The 17,079-nt window shown below is 45.3% G+C and overlaps 1 protein-coding gene across 1 annotated transcript in view; it reads left to right on the top strand.

Annotated features, from left to right (window-relative positions):
• The first annotated feature begins 1,605 nt into the window (after positions 1-1,605).
• The window catches only part of LOC136679523 (kremen protein 1-like), a 45,335-nt gene continuing 29,861 nt past the window's right edge, over positions 1,606-17,079 (top strand). Inside the window, exon 1 of the mRNA XM_066658107.1 lies at positions 1,606-1,780. Coding sequence (XP_066514204.1) covers positions 1,696-1,780 — 85 coding nt within the window. The 5' untranslated portion in view covers positions 1,606-1,695. The remainder of the gene's footprint in view (positions 1,781-17,079) is intronic.

Here is a 17,079-nt window from a genome sequence, read left to right as displayed (position 1 = left end):
CATCGTACAACACTGTACCCCCGCCCATTCGTCCTACAGCGCTGTAGCCCCGCCCATTCATCGTACAGCACTGTAACCCCGCCCATTCATCGTACAACACTGTACCCCCGCCCATTCGTCCTACAGCACTGTAGCCCCGCCCATTCATCGTACAGCACTGTAGCCCCGCCCATTCATCGTACAACACTGTACCCATGCCCAATCGTCCTACAGCACTGTAGCCCCGCCCATTCATCGTACAACACTGTACCCCCGCCCAATCGTCCTACAGCACTGTAGCCCCGCCCATTCATCGTACAGCACTGTAACCCCACCCATTCATCGTACAACACTGTACCCCCGCCCAATCGTCCTACAGCACTGTAGCCCCGCCCATTCATCGTACAGCACTGTAACCTCGCCCATTCATCGTACAACACTGTACCCCCGCCCAATCGTCCTACAACACTGTACCCCTGCCCATTCGTCCTACAGCACTGTAGTCCCGCCCATTCATCGTACAGCACTGAAACCCCGCCCATTCATCGTACAACACTGTAGCCCCACCCAATTGTCCTACAGCACTGTAGCCCCGCCCATTCATCGTACAGCACTGTAGCCCCGCCCATTCATCCTACAGCACTGTAGCCCCGCCCATTCATCGTACAACACTGTACCCATGCCCAATCGTCCTACAGCACTGTAGCCCCGCCAATTCATCGTACAACAATGTAGCCTCGCCCATTCATCTTTCAGCACTGTAGGCCCGCCCATTAATCAATTTTGATTTGATAGTAGGACGCTGTTCCTCAGTGAACCACTGTAAGGACGTTAGACAGAAGAGATTAACAAAGCTGAATATTTTAGGAATTTTGAGGATGCAAACCGTGCCTGATCTGAAACTGCGAGCTGCGGTTCTGATGCTTCACACTTTCAGATGTATACATTAATTATAGAGATGGAGCATTCCTAGATGAAGAACCTCCCTGTTACCAGCGTGAATTTCAGACGCTGGGGCTGAGATGGTGTGGAGTGTTAGAGGGTAACTGAATATCTGGGAAGGCTGTTTTACTCAGAGATAGAAACGCAGCCTGGAATTTCACTCTCAGAAACAAACCTTGTATCTCAGCTTCTGAAAAGTTTCGAAAGGGTATTCTCAATTTGCTAAATGTTTCAAGGTGCCTTCTAGGTGACGTCTTCTTCAAGGACGCTCAGATCTGTCTCCCAGAGGAAATATATGGCGCAGAATGAAGGACAACACATTAAAAAGATCCCCAAATCCCAGTGTGTCTCTCTCTCCCACACACACACTCCCTCTCTCACATACACACATTCTCTTTCTCTCACACACACACACTGTCGTTTTTCTTCTCTCTCTGTGTCATCTTTCTCGCTCCTCTGTACTTTTCTGTTTACTACTCTGCTTACATTCTCTCTCTCTCTCTCTCTCTCTCTCTCTGTACGTTCTATCTGCTCGCACCTCTCTGTCATCTTTACTCTTTGCCCCTCTCTCTCTCTCTCTCTCTCTCTCTCTGTTTAACTCCAGCTCCTTCTGAGCTCCACCACACTCGCGGAGTGCACAGATTAAAGGGCAGAACGAAGAGAGAAAGAACGAGAGGAGGAGAAGTAGAAGAAGGAGAAGAAAACCGAAGGAGAGGAGGAATAGGACATAGAGAACGAGTAGAAGAAAGAAGAGAAGCAGAGGAAGAGCTTGAGATGGAGGGTTTGGGAGTTCTCTCCGCGTTCTCTCTGCTGCTCGCGTTCCTGTTTCTCCGCGCAGTTCATAGCCATTTTCATTCCGGTGAGTTTCTCTGCTCTCGCGCTTTGAGGCTGTTTGTCTGTTTGTAAACAAAGTGCTTTTTAATACGTCACACAGCGTCACAACAGCGTGGATTTATGACCTTTAACCAGGAGCCGCGTTTCTGCGGTGAAAGTTTTCTCCTTCTTGGAACTTTTTTCGTTCCACCTTAAATACTGCAGTAGTTCCAGCGGTCGCCTCGGGCGCCAGAATGAAACTGCTGCAACGTTTAAGGTGGAACGGAAGAGTTCCAGTGAAAGCACGTAAGATGAGTTACAAATAGGACTTTTTCGGTGGGTTTAAGTGCTCGGGGGTCAAACTCTGATCAAACGGATTGATTGGTGATTGACCAATGAGCTGTTAGAGCCGGACCCTCCGCTCTCCTGCAGCTGGGAGCGAGTTACGGGGAGAAACTGAATATTTCCTGCTTCGTTTCAGTCTAAAAGGCGCTCTCCCTGACCCCATTAATGAATGAGCAAATGAGTTTATTAATTAGCCAGTTTCTTTTTCCTATGAGTTTTTTAAAGAGCTAATCAGTGAAAACAGGTAATAAACTCCAGAATAAACACTCTTCATCTTGAAAGCTAGAGACTGGGCAGTTCAGCTGTAAACCTGCCTCAAAACAGAGATAACGATTAGTTTTTAATGAGCTTCTGAAATAATTAGTGAGTTAATGAGTGTATTAATAGACTACTTAGTTTATTAATGAGATAATGAAATGCCCCCGTGTGTGTTAACGGAGGGGCAGTGAATGCAGGGGGGGGTTAAACTGAAAATGGCGAAAATGAAAAGACACACCGCTGGAAAAACTTCCCGTTTAAACTCATGCATGAATTATTAATGAGCTAATGAGCAGAGTCAGGTGTGTTGAGGCAAGCACAGCAGTGTGTGTGTGTTATGAAACTCTTGCTTTGGTGGTCTTTCTGCAGCTGCGACACATGTTTAGAGTTTGTTGAACATGAGATATTAATGGCTGAATAATGACCTGAGGTTATGAAGGGGCTGTTAATGGACTGAACCCCGAGGGGCTTTGTCCTCTTTATCTACAGCTTGTTTTGATCCAATCAGGAATTATTAACGATTAATAATGAGCTGGAGTAAAGCAGGGAAGCAGCTGAACATGCTTCAAAGAAACCAAACAGTGACACAGCTCTCCTGCACTTTCCTGCTACAGGTAAAAATAGTGTGATTTATTAACGCAATATTAATGAACAGATGAGGAGCCGAGGGTCCCTTTTGGGCATTGAGAGACACAACACTGAGAAATATTTTAGATACAGCACTATGTATCTGCTTCTTTAACCAAAATGAACCTAATAAAGGAATCATTAATAGAATAATGCATTTATTCATGGAAATTTAAATATTAATAGAATAAAGGGATTATTAAATATGATTTTATTTGTTTTAAATTGATTAGTAATGTAATATTATGAACATTAATTAAATAAAGTGAGAATAAGTAAAATAAAGGAATTATTCGTGTGGATTATTACTGGAATAATGAGCCTATTGCAGCAGTAAACAATGAGACTGTGGTGCATGATGCTGTAGGTTGTAGGGGTGTAGCTGTGGATGTGGTGTTGATGGTGTAGGGGTGGAGTTGTAGATATGGTGTAGTTGTGGACGTGGTGTCGATTGTGTAGTGTGAGTGTAGTTGTGGATGTCGTGTTGATTGTGTAGCGGTGTAGTGTGAGTGTAGTTGTGGATGTCATGTTGATTGTGTAGCGGTGTAGTGTGAGTGTAGTTGTGGATGTCGTGTCGATTGTGTAGCGGTGTAGTGTGAGTGTATTTGTGGATGTCATGTCGATTGTGTAGTGAGTGTAGTCGTGGATCTGGTGTCGTTTGTGTAGCGGTGTAGTGCGAGTGTAGTTGTGGATGTGGTGTCGATTGTGTAGTGCGAGTGTAGTTGTGGATGTGGTGTCGATTGTGTAGCGGTGTAGTGTGCATGTGGATGTGTTGTCGATTGTGTAGTTGTGGATGTGGTGTCGATTGTGTAGTGCGAGTGTAGTTGTGGATGTGGTGTCGATTGTGTAGTGCGAGTGTAGTTGTGGATGTGGTGTCGATTGTGTAGCGGTGTAGTGTGCGTGTAGTTGTGAATGTGGTGTCGATTGTGTAACGGTGTAGTGTGAGTGTAGTTGTGGATGTGTTGTCGATTGTGTAGTGTGAGTGTAGTTGTGGATGTGTTGTCGATTGTGTAGTGCAAGTGTAGTTGTGGATGTGTTGTCGATTGTGTAGTGCGAGTGTAGTTGTGGATGTGGTGTCGATTGTGTAGTATGAGTGTAGTTGTGGATATGGTGTCGATTGTGTAGTGCGAGTGTAGTTGTGGATGTGGTGTCGATTGTGTAGTGCGAGTGTAGTTGTGGATGTGGTGTCGATTGTGTAGTGCGAGTGTAGTTGTGGATGTGGTGTCCATTGTGTAGTGTGAGTATAGGTGTGGATGTGGTGTCGATTGTGTAGTGAGTGTAGTTGTGGATGTGGTGTCGATTGTGTAGTGGTGTAGTGTGAGTGTAGTTGTGGATGTGGTGTCCATTGTGTAGTGTGAGTGTAGGTGTGGATGTGATGTCGATTCTATAGGGGTGTAGTGTGAGTGTAGTTGTGGATGTGGTGTAGCGGTGTAGTGGATGTGGTGTCGATTGTATAGTGTGAGTGTAGGTGTGGATGTGGTGTCGACTGTGTAGCCGTGTAGTGTGAGTGTAGTTGTGGCTGTGGTGTCAATTGTGTACCGGTGTAGTTGTGGATGTGGTGTCGATTGTGTACTGTGAGTGTAGTTGTGGATGTCGTGTCGATTGTGTAGTGTGAGTGTAGTTGTGGATGTGGTGTCGATTGTGTAGCGGTGTAGTGTGAGTGTAGTTGTGGATGTGGTGTCGATTGTGTAGCGGTGTAGTGTGAGTGTAGTTGTGGATGTGGTGTCGATTGTGTAGCGGTGTAGTGTGAGTGTAGTTGTGGATGTGGTGTCGATTGTGTAGCGGTGTAGTGTGAGTGTAGTTGTGGATGTGGTGTCGATTGTGTAGCGGTGTAGTGTGTGTAGTTGTGGATGTGGTGTCGATTGTGCAGCAGTGTAGTGTGAGTGTAGGTGTGGATATGGTGTCGATTGTGTAGCGGTGTAGTTGTGGATGTGGTGTCGATTGTGTACTGTGAGTGTAGTTGTGGATGTCGTGTCGATTGTGTAGTGTGAGTGTAGTTGTGGATGTGGTGTCGATTGTGTAGCGGTGTAGTGTGAGTGTAGTTGTGGATGTGGTGTCCATTGTGTAGTGTGAGTGTAGGTGTGGATGTGGTGTAGCGGTGTAGTGTGAGTGTAGTTGTGGATGTGGTGTAGCGGTGTAGTGTGAGTGTAGTTGTGGATGTGGTGACGATTGTGTAGTGTGAATGTAGTCGTGGATGTCGTGTCTATTGTGTACTGGTGTAGTGTACCTGCATGGAATCCCAAACACTACACCTGCACAGAATTCCAAACACTACACCTGCTGAGTCTGAAATACTACACATGCAGAGACCCAAACACTACACCTGCACAGTCTCAGACACTACACCATCACTGAATCTCAAACACTGCACCTGCGCGCAGTCCCCAAGACTGCACAGAGTCCCCAATGTGTGTGTGTGTGTGCGCATGCGTGTGCTGCTGGGGTGCTGAGGGAGAGAAGGACAGTGTTGTCCACTTTTCGCCTCCTGTGCTGAGACGCTGGAGGTCGTAGGAAGCCAGAGAAGCTCAGTGCAGTGTTGTTTTATGGAAGGCTGTTTTTATGGGGGCGAGGGGCATGGGGTGGATATGGGACATTCACCCCACCCTCCACTGCACTAACCCCACCCACCACTACACTCACCCCCACGCCTGTCCCCTCCACAGCTTTGTCCTGGAGCAAGGCGAGTGAAACCGAGTTGGATTGTATTCAGTGTAACATTATCACTCGTCCCTTTCTTTCAGCAGACGTTTTTATCAGGTGCTTGATCGTCCTCCTCTCGGTCCTCAGTGGTCCCCAGCGGTCCCCAACGTCTCCAGTGTCTCCACTGAGTGTCAGACAGACTGGAGCTGAATAGAATGTAACTCAATCTCAGCTCTGCTTTAACCTTTTCTGCTCAGAGTAAAGGATAGAGCTTAAAACACAGAACTGTCTCAGAAGAGCATCGGCCAATCAGAGTAGGCCTCAGAAAGGACTGGCCAGTTAGAGCAGCATTCATAGATTCCCAGCCAATGAAAGAAGCCCTTTGAGATTCCCAGCCAATTAGAGTGGCCTTAGGACTAGCCAATCAGAACAGCCCTCAGAGAGGACCTGACAATGAGAACAGTTGTCAGAGAAGCTCGGCCAATGAGAGCAGCTGTCAGGGGCTCGGCCAATGAGAGCGGCTGTCAGAGAGGCTCGGCCAATGAGAGCGGCTGTCAGAGAGGCTCGGCCAATGAGAGCGGCTGTCAGAGAGGCTCGGCCAATGAGAGCGGCTGTCAGAGAGGCTCGGCCAATGAGAGCGGCTGTCAGAGAGGCTCGGCCAATGAGAGCGGCTGTCAGAGAGGCTCGGCCAATGAGAGCAGCTGTCAGGGGCTTGGCCAATGAGAGCGGCTGTCAGAGAGGCTCGGCCAATGAGAGCGGCTGTCAGAGAGGCTCGGCCAATGAGAGCGGCTGTCAGAGAGGCTCGGCCAATGAGAGCGGCTGTCAGAGAGGCTCGGCCAATGAGAGCGGCTGTCAGAGAGGCTCGGCCAATGAGAGCGGCTGTCAGAGAGGCTCGGCCAATGAGAGCAGCTGTCAGGGGCTTGGCCAATGAGTGTGGCTGTCAGAGAGGCTCGGCCAATGGGAACGGCTGTCAGAGAGGCTCGGCCAATGAGAGCGGCTGTCAGAGATGTGTAATGTAATCTGATGGAGGTGAATGGAGGTCTGAACCTGATACTGAGGACGAGCTCCACTCTTTTTCTTTGCTATTCTTTCTTTCTCTCTTCGTTCATCCTCTTGCTCTTTCCCAGAGCTCTGTCTTTGTTTTACTGACCTGGAGCTGATGTCACCCTCAGGGGGAGAGAGAGAGAATACAGAGAGAGAGGTATGGGGGGAGGTGGGGTATAGAGGGAGAGATGGTGGGAGGGGGGGTATAGAGGGAGAGAAAGAGGGAGTGGGTGAGAGTACAGAGAGAGGGAGAGAGATAGAGAGAGACTCTAATCCAGAGTTTAAACCAGAATTTAATCCAGAGTCTAATCTGTCTCTGCTAATTTGGAGATCATTCAGAGCAGTGTTAGCTTGTAGCATGTAGCATTTCTGATATGGAAGTCCTTACTTGGGCGCATAGCCATTTCAGAACACACTTCAGTAAAATATGATCATTGATGTGTGTTTTAATCCCAGCAGTACAAAAATACATACTTCTCCTGCTCTGGTGTGCGTCCTGTAACCTGTTACACACACACACACAACACACACACACACACACAGTTTGTAAAGGGCCGCCACAAATCTGTTTGGACTTAAGCTCATATAATTAAAATTCCTCCCATTCCTATAAACCTGCACAACAACACAGCCCTTAGACAGGTGTGTGTGTGTGTGTAATATATGACTGATGTATGTGTGTGTTTATGTAATGTTTGTGGGTGTGAGTGTATCTTAGTGTATGTGTGTGTGTGTGTGTGTGTGTGTTAGTGTATCTGAGTGTGTGTGTGTGTATGCGTGATGTGTGTGTGTTTATGTAATGTTTGTGTAGTGTGTGAGAGTGTATTTGAGTGTGTGTTTGTGTAATGTGTGTATGTATTGTGTTTGTTTTGTATGTTTGTGTGTGTGTGCATGTAGTTGTGGTGTGTGTGTGTGTGTGTGAGAGAGAGATGTATGTGTGTGTTTATGTAATGTTTGTATGTATGAGTGTATCTCGTGTGTGTTTGTGTATCTGAGTGTGTATATATGCATGATATGTGTGTGCGTAAGTGTGATGTGTGTGTGTTAGTGTATCTGAGTGCGTGTATAAGCATGATGTGTCTGAGTCGAGTCAGTGGAGGGTCTTTGCTGGGGTCAGAGCTCATTGGCTGTTGAACTCTAACAGTGTTTTTGATTTTCCTCGTCCTCAGCCGGGTGTTTCTGCTCGAGGAGGTGGAACAGATCAGTTGTGTTTCCGTGGTTTATTGTACGTCTGATATTCTGTGACCACGCCCCCTCCACACGACTGAAGCCACTCCCCTTTTGGAGCAGGTTGCTCCGCCTCAGAGCCGCTCTCCACCGTACTTCACTGTGTCTAAACGCCGCGTGTAAAGAGCGTGTGGTGTGTTACGGCTAACTGCAGGACGTCGTTAACGTAAACAAGTCCGTTCGCAGGTACTGTATGGCAGTCACACAGCTCCAGGGTCCTGGAGGTTGTGGGTTCGATTCCCGCTCTGGGTGACTGTCTGTGAGGAGTTGGTGTGTTCTCCCCGTGTCCGTGTGGGTTTCCTCCAGGTGCTCCGTTGGTAGGTGGATTGGCGACTCAAAAAAAAAAGTGTCCGTAGGTGTGAGTTTGTGAGTGAATGTGTGTGTGTTTGTGTTGCCCTGTGAAGGACTGGCGCCCCCTCCAGGATGTATTCCTGCCTTGCGCCCAATGATTCCAGGTAGGCTCTGGACACACTGCGACCCTGAACTGGATAAGGATTACAGATAATGAATGAATTAATGAATGAAAGTCCGAATGTCACTGTTAGCTCCATATTGGGGCGAGGAGAGTGGAGTCCTCGAGGCCAAGGCATCACCAGGGCATTAACACTCCGCCTCATCACACTCTAAAACTACATCCTGATTGGCTGTGTCTGGTAATGTCAGTGTGAGTGGGCGAAGTACAGAGGGAGGGAGAGAGAGAGAGGGGGGGGGGGGACAAATTGTTGTGTGTTTTTGGAGGCATCTGAGTGATTTCAACAGTCTTTCATTCATTCCTTTCTAACAATACTCTCTCTCTCTCTGTACCCCCCTCTCTCTCTCCTTCTCCCTATCTCTCTCTCTCTCTTTCTCTCTCTCCCTCTCTCGCTCTCTCTCCCTCTTTCTCTCTCTCTCCCTCTTTCTCTCTCTCTCGTTCTCTCTCTCTCTCTCTCTCTCTGTACCTCCCCCTCTCTCTCTCTCTCTCTCTCTCTCTCCCTCTTTCTCTCCCTATCTCTCTGCCTCTCTCTCCCTCTCTCTCTCTCTCTCTCTCTCCCTTTCTCTCTCGCTCTCGTTCTCTCCCTCTCTCGTTCTCTCCCTCTCTCTCTCTCTCTGTACCTCCCTCTCTCTCTCTCTCTCTCTCTCCCTTTCTCTCTCTCTCTCGTTCTCTCCCTCTCTCTCTCCTTCTCCCTCTCTCTTTCTCTCTCTCCCTCTCTTGCTCTCCCTCTCTCTCTCTCTCTCCCTCTTTCTCTCCCTCCCTCTCCCTATCTCTTTCTTTCTCTCTTGCTCTCTCTCTCATTCTCTCTCTCTCTCTCTCTCTCTCTCTCTTTATTTCTCTATCTATATAAACAAACTAACAAATAAACTGTAAATGTAACATGTAAGAACCAGATACTAATAACAAAAAGCACATTACTGCGCTGGTGTGGACACTCACTGTCCCTCAGACAGCCCCTCCCCGTTACTGTGAGTGTAGGTGGCCTCCAGAAAGTTGTCTAAAAGTGTTTGAATTTCCTGGTGCCCGATTGCTTTCTGGAACTCTTGGGTGCTGTTTGGGGCCCATCTGTAAGGTCTCGAGATGGTGTACAGCTCACTGGGCCGTGTGTGTGCAGTGCTGTTACTCTCTGTCTTTCTGAGGAACACAGTGATTTGGCTGTGGTCAGACAGAGGGGTTAGAGGTTTGACGGTGAACGCACTGAGAGAAAAAGGATCTAAACCTGTGATCATGTGATCGACTGTGCTGTTGCCAAGAGGTGAGCAGAAGGTGTATCTTCCCAAAGAGTCCCCTCGTGTCCTACCATTGACCAGATACAGACCCAGGCTCTGACAGAGCTGCAGCAGGTCTTTACCGTTGCAGTTCACCTGTTGATCACAGTTATATCGGGGGGAGATTAGTTCTCTTTCTCGGATAATAACGTCCAAATATATATATATATAATTATTGCCCGGTTCTGTTCTGGTACCAGGTAGAGATCCTGTGCCGTTCAGGTCTCCGCAGATCAGCACACAGCCCTGGGCCTGGAAACTGCTGATCTGGTCGTGGAGATGGTGGAATACATCTTCATTATAAAGGGATTCACTGAGAGGGATGTAGACAGAACATAAGAAGATGTCTTTTGTGGTGTCTGTAATTTCTTTGTTAATTGTTTTTCTAGTTGTAGTGGGACTATAAATGTAGACAGTTCTGATTTGTACCAGATTCCACCAGAATCTCTAACTCTTTTAATGTCAGGGTGTTTAACGGATGGAAGGATGATTTCTCTGTAGTTGGAGGACAGTGAGTGATGGAATCAGATTTACAGTTTCTTGTAAAATATTAATGTTTTTTTACAAGATGGCGGCTGGGTTTTTCACCACTGTAGTGTATGTCTGCTCCTGTGGCTGCATGTGGGGGCCAGGGGGTGGCAGTGGGTGTGTCAGGCTGGGTGCTGGTTTCGGGTGTGGTTTTCTAGGTGCTGGGCTGGGTTTGGTAGGTCTGTGTGGGGTGGAGGTCCAGGTTGCTGGGGCTGCCCTGGGGGTGGGGTGGCTGTGTGGAGGCTGATCTTCCTGGCCGATGGTGGGTAGAGTGGTCTAGTTTCGTGTAGACTGGGTGGTCTACGGTTTCTCAGGGGGCTGTCTGGATTGCGTCCAAGGGCCACATCTTTCAAATTTTTGGCGAAGGTTCCCCCATGGTCTTTGTGCAGGTGAACGTGGTCATGGAGATTATGGATGTTCAGGTTGAGGTGGTGTACCAGGTGGACATTAGCCATTAATGCACATCTGCGGGAGATGTCTGAATTTATCTTGTAGATAGTAGCAGGGTGGAGGTCTCTCCGGGGCAGAATGGTAGAGATGGAGATCTTTATGGTGGGGAAGGTCTATGTGGCAGTCTGTGCTACTCTCTCTTGTGCCCGTATGGATGAGAATATGATCTGGTTCACCTGAGATGGCTTAGGTGAGAAGGTGGAGTGCGTCGCTGGTCCTGGCACAACAGGCAACTTTGTGTAGCTGGTGTTTTAGCTGGTGTTGTAGCTGTAGCTGGTGTTTTAGCTGGTGTTGTAGCTGTAGCCGGTGTTGTAGCTGGTGTTTTAACTGGTGTTGTAGCTGTAGCCGGTGTTGTAGCTGGTGTTTTAACTGGTGCTGTAGCTGGTGTTTTAGCTGGTGTAGTAGCTGTAGCTGGTGTTTTAGCTGGTGTAGTAGCTGTAGCTGGTGTTTTAGCTGGTGTTGTAGCTGTATCTGGTGTTGTAGCTGGTGTTTTAGCTGGTGTTGTAGCTGTATCTGGTGTTGTAGCTGGTGTTTTAACTGGTGTTGTAGCTATAGCCAGTGTTTTAACTGGTGTTGTAGCTGGTGTTGTAGCTGTATCTGGTGTTGTAGCTGTATCTGGTGTTGTAGCTGGTGTTTTAACTGGTGTTGTAGCTATAGCCAGTGTTTTAACTGGTGCTGTAGCTGGTGTTTTAGCTGGTGTTTTAACTGGTGCTGTAGCTGGTGTTTTAGCTGGTGTTGTAGCTGTAGCTGGTGTTTTAGCTGGTGTTGTAGCTGTAGCTGGTGTTTTAGCTGGTGTTGTAGCTGTAGCTGGTGTTTTGACTAGTGCTGTAGCTGGTGTTTTAGCTGGTGTTGTAGCTGTAGCTGGTGTTTTAACTGGTGTTGTAGCTGTAGCTGGTGTTTTGACTGGTGTTGTAGCTGGTGTTTTAGCTGCTGGAGGGAGGTGGGGGTGTCTTTGGATGGTACACTGAACAGAAGCATTTGAGTTCGATCAGCTCCACCTCCTGCAGAGAAATGCTCTCTCTGAGCTGGGACATGGTGCTGTGCAGTTGTCTGTCCTGTGCTGCACTGCTCTCTGAGGGGTGTTTGTTCGTTCTCTCAGACTCTCCCCCAGACCCTGGGGGGCACTGCTGCTACTGCTGCTGCGCTCCTCCTCAGTTTCTCTCCCAGTTTTGTCAAAGCTTTGATAAACGTAGTCCTCCTGGACAGAGCTGAGACTAGTCTCACTGCCTTGAAACATAACAGTCCTATTGTGGTAAACATTTACAGTTAGAAAAATGTCCACCTCTTCATGCTATATCTGTCTCCCATTACATATGCCCCTATTTGTGTGGTGCTTGTAGTGGGAACAGATAACGCTGTGCCAGGCTCCTGTATGCTCTGTGTACAGCAGGAGATTTCTGATGGTCATTGACTGGAATCTGCTGTGAGTTTTTCTGGATTTTTTTCAGTGCCCTGTGTTTGAAAGCTTTTCTGCTCTGTGAGGTTTTCAGCTCTGCAGGGTACGTTATTGTGAGGGGGAGGGGTGTCCCCATGGTTACATCAGCCAAACCTCACTTTGTAGTTTGCTAAATTAGCACTGGAGCTAACAGTTATCTATGATTTCCTTTAGTTTATTTTGTTGAGTTGGAGGTGCTTACCTCAATGGTTCTTATTGTCATTAGAATGAAGTTTGGCATCTGGTTTCAGAGCTTTGTCTTGTGTTTAGTTCCTGCTCCTCTTTACTGAGCTGTTTTCCTCCAAAAAAAAGTTGTCTAGTTTACGCCTTATTTGTAGAATAACTGTTCTCCACTAGAATTTTTGGTTTATCTCATTTTAAAAGCTATTTAATTTTCAGAAGTTTCAAGAGCTGCAGTTAAGCATCTCTCTCTCTCTCTCTCTCTCTCTCTCTCAATCTCTGTCTGTCTGTCTCTCTCTTCTCTCTCAATCTCTGTATGTCTCTCTGTCTCTCCTCTCTCACTCTCAATCTGTCTCTCTCTCTCTCAATCTCTGTATGTCTGTCTGTCTCTCTTCTCTCTCACTCTCTTCTCTCTATCTCTCAATCTGTCTCTCTCTCTCTCCCTCTCTCTCTGTCTGTCTGTCTGTCTCTCTCTTTGTCTATCACTCTGTCTCTCTGTGTGTCATTCTATCTCCTTCTCCTGTCTCTCTCTGGATGGGGAATGTGGTAGTGATTAGTTGAGAGTGGTAATAACAGTGTTATTAACTCTGTGTTTAGAGCCGTGTTCCAGTGTGTGGTTCAGTGGCAGTGGGTGTGTCCCCTCTCTCTTGCCGTAGTTGTTTTTATTGGAGGGTTTCCTGTTTGTAGCTTTTAATGTGGTTAATGTCTGTAACCATGGCGACACATCATGCTACTACACACACTAATAAACAACACTACACACTTGCACAACATTAAAAACACTCATACACAACACTACACACTCGCACAACATTAAACACACTCATATACAACACTACACACTCGCACATTACACACACTCATACACAACACTACACGTTCGCACATTACACAACTCATACACAACACTACACACTCACACTACACAAACACACACACAACACTACCTGCACTCACACACACAAAACACTACACACACAATACTACACGCATAACACTAGACACACTCACACACAACACTACACGCACTCACATACAACACTACACACACTACACAAACACACACACAACACTACATGCACTCACATACACTACACATTAACAAACACACAACACTACACAAACAAACACACTACACAAAAAAAACACAACACTACACACACAGAATACAACACTACACAAACACACACAACACTACACAAAGACACAACACTACACTCACACGCAACACTAAACACACTCATACACAACACTACTCACACACACACAACACTAAACACACTCATACACAACACTACACTACACACACTCACACACAACATGTATGTGTATGAATAAGGCCCGAATCCTGACTATGTCCACAACAGATCAGATCAAACCAGATAAAAAACTGTCCACAAAAGACCAGACCGAATCCCGATTAAAAAAACAACCACAACAGATCAGACTGAATCCTGATTAAAAAACCATGTCCACAACAGATCAGACTGAACCCTGATAAAAAAAAAAAAACATGTCAACAACAGATCAGACCGAACCCTGATTAAAAAACTTTGTCCACAACAGATCAGACTGAACCCTGATAAAAAAAAAAAAAAACATATCGACAACAGATCAGACCGAACCCTGATTAAAAAGTCATGTCCTCGAAAGATCAGACTGAACCCTGATAAAAAAAAACATGTCCGCAACAGATCAGACCGAAACCTAATAAAATACCATCCTCAACAGATCAGACCAAACCCCGATTAAAAAAAAAACATTTCCACAACAGATCAGACCGAACCCAGATAAATAACAAACCATGTTCTCAACAGATCAAACCGAACCCAGATAAAAAACCATGTCCACAACAGATCAGAACGAATGCTGATTAAAAAAACATGTCCACAAAAGATCAGACTGAACCCTGTTTAAAAAACCATGTCCACAACAGACCAGACCGAACCCTGATTTAAAAAAAACATGTCCACAACAGATCAGACTGAACCCTGATTTAAAAAAAACATGTCCACAACAGATCAGACTGAACCCTGATTAAAAAAAAACATGTTCTCAACAGATCAGACCGAACCCTGATTAAAAAACCATGTCCACAACAGACCAGACCGAACCCTGATTTAAAAAAAACATGTCCACAACAGATCAGACTGAACCCTGATTTAAAAAAAACATGTCCACAACAGATCAGACTGAACCCTGATTAAAAAAAAACATGTTCTCAACAGATCAGACCGAACCCTGATTAAAAAATCATGTCCACAACAGACCAGACCGAACCCTGATTAAAAAAAACATGCTCTCAACAGATCAGACCGACCCCTGATTAAAACATCATGTCCACAACAGATCAGACCGAACCCTGATAAATAACCATATCCACAACAGACCAGACCAAATCCTGATTAAAAAACCATGTCCACAACAGATCAGACCGAACCCTGATTAAAAAAAACCATGTCCACAACAGAACCGACTGAACCCTGATTAAAAAAAACATGTTCTCAACAGATCAGACCGAAACCTGATAAATAACCATGTCCACAACAGACCAGACCCAATCCTGATTAAAAAATAATGTCCACAACAGATCAGACCGAACCCTGATTAAAAAAAACGTTCTCAACAAATCAGACCGAACCCTGATAAATAACCATGTCCACAACAGACCAGACCAAATCCTGATTAAAAAACCATGTCCACAACAGATCAGACCGAACCCTGATTAAAAAAACATGTTCTCAACAGATCAGACCGAACCCCAATTAAAAAAAAAACATGTCCACAACAGATCAGACCAAACCAGATAAAAAAAAAAACATCCACAACAGATCAGAGAGAATCCTGATTAAAAAACAATGTCCACAACAGATCAGACCGAATCCTGATTGAAAAAACCATGTCCACAACAGATCAGACCAAACCAGATAAAAAAACTGTTCACAACAGATCAGACCAAACCCTGATTAAAAAAGCATGTCCACAACAGATCAGACCGAACCCTGATTAAAAAAAACATGTCCACAACAGATCAGACCAAATTCTGATAAAAAAAAACATCCACAACAGATCAGACCGAATCCTGATTAAAAAACCATGTCCACAACAGATCAGACCAAACCAGATAAACTGTCCACAACAGATCAGACCGAATCCAGATTAAAAAATCATCCACAACAGATCAGACCGAATCCTGATTAAAAAAACATTTCCACAACAGATCAGACCAATCCCTGATAAAAAAAAACATGTCCACAACAAATCAGACCGAACCCTGAATTAAAAAAACCATGTTGACAACAGATCAAACTGAACCCTGATTAAAAAAAATCTTGTCTAAAACAGATCAGACCGAACCCTGATTAAAAAAACATGTCCACAACAAATCAGACCGAACCCTGATTAAAAAATCATGTCCAAAACAGATCAGATCGAACCCTGATAAAAAAAAATAACAAACCATGTTCTCAACAGATCAGACTGAACCCTCGTTAAAAAATCATGTCTAAAACAGATCAGACCGAACCCTGAATTAAAAAAAAAACATGTTGACAACAGATCAGACCGAACCCTGATAAATAACCATGTCCACAACAGATCAGACCGAACCCTGATAAATAACCATGTCCACAACAGACCAGACCAAATCCTGATTAAAAAACCATGTCCACAACAGATCAGACCGAACCCTGATTAAAAAACATGTCTAGAACAGATCAGACCGAACCCTGATTAAAAAATCATGTCCACAACAGATCAGACTGAATCCTGATTAAAAACCCATGTCCACAACAGATCAGACCAAATCCTGATTAAAAAACCATGTCCACAACAGATCAGACCGAATCCTGATTAAAAACCCATGTCCACAACAGATCAGACCGAACCAGATAAAAAAACTATCCACAACAGATCAGACTGAATCCTGATTAAAAAACCATGTCTACAACAGATCAGACCGAATCCTGATTAATAAACCATGTCCACAACAGATCAGACCGAATCCTGATTTAAAAAAGCATGTCCACAACAGATCAGACCGAATCCTGATTAAAAAAAGCATGTCCACAACAGATCAGACCGAATCCCGATAAAAAAACCATGTCTACAACAGATCAGACAGAATCCTGATTAAAAAATATCCACAACAGATCAGACCGAATGCTGATGATAAATTGTCCACAACAGATCAGACCGAATCCCAATTAAAAAAAAAAACATCCACAACAGATCAGACCGAATCCCGATAAAAAAACATCCACAACAGATCAGACCGAGCCCTGATTAAAAACCATGTCTAGAACAGATCAGACCGAACCCTGATTAAAAAATATCCACCACAGATCAGACCAAACGCTGATTAAAAAACCATGTTCACAACAGATCAGACCGAATCCCGATTAAAAAAAACATCCATAACAGATCAGACCGAATCCCGATAAAAAACATCCACAACAGATCAGACCGAATCCCGATAAAAAAACATCCACAACAGATCAGACAGAATCCTGATTAAAAAATATCCACAACAGATCAGACGGAATGCTGATAAAAAATTGTTCACAACAGATCAGACCGAACCCTGATAAATAACCATGTCCACAACAGACCAGACCAAATCCTGATTAAAAAACCATGTCCACAACAGATCAGACCGAACCCTGATTAAAAACCATGTCTAGAACAGATCAGACCGAACCCTGATTAAAAAATCATGTCCACAACAGATCAGACTGAATCCTGATTAAAAACCCATGTCCACAACAGATCAGACCAAATCCTGATTAAAAACCCATGTCCACAACAGATCAGACCGATCCAGATAAAAAAACTATCCACAACAGATCAGACCGAATCCTGATTAAAAAACC

The sequence above is a fragment of the Hoplias malabaricus genome, chromosome Y (assembly GCF_029633855.1).
Source record: "Hoplias malabaricus isolate fHopMal1 chromosome Y, fHopMal1.hap1, whole genome shotgun sequence".
Classification (NCBI taxonomy): domain Eukaryota; kingdom Metazoa; phylum Chordata; class Actinopteri; order Characiformes; family Erythrinidae; genus Hoplias; species Hoplias malabaricus.
The sequence above is the reverse complement of the archived record's forward strand: the minus strand, read 5'-3'. Positions and strand labels throughout refer to the sequence as shown.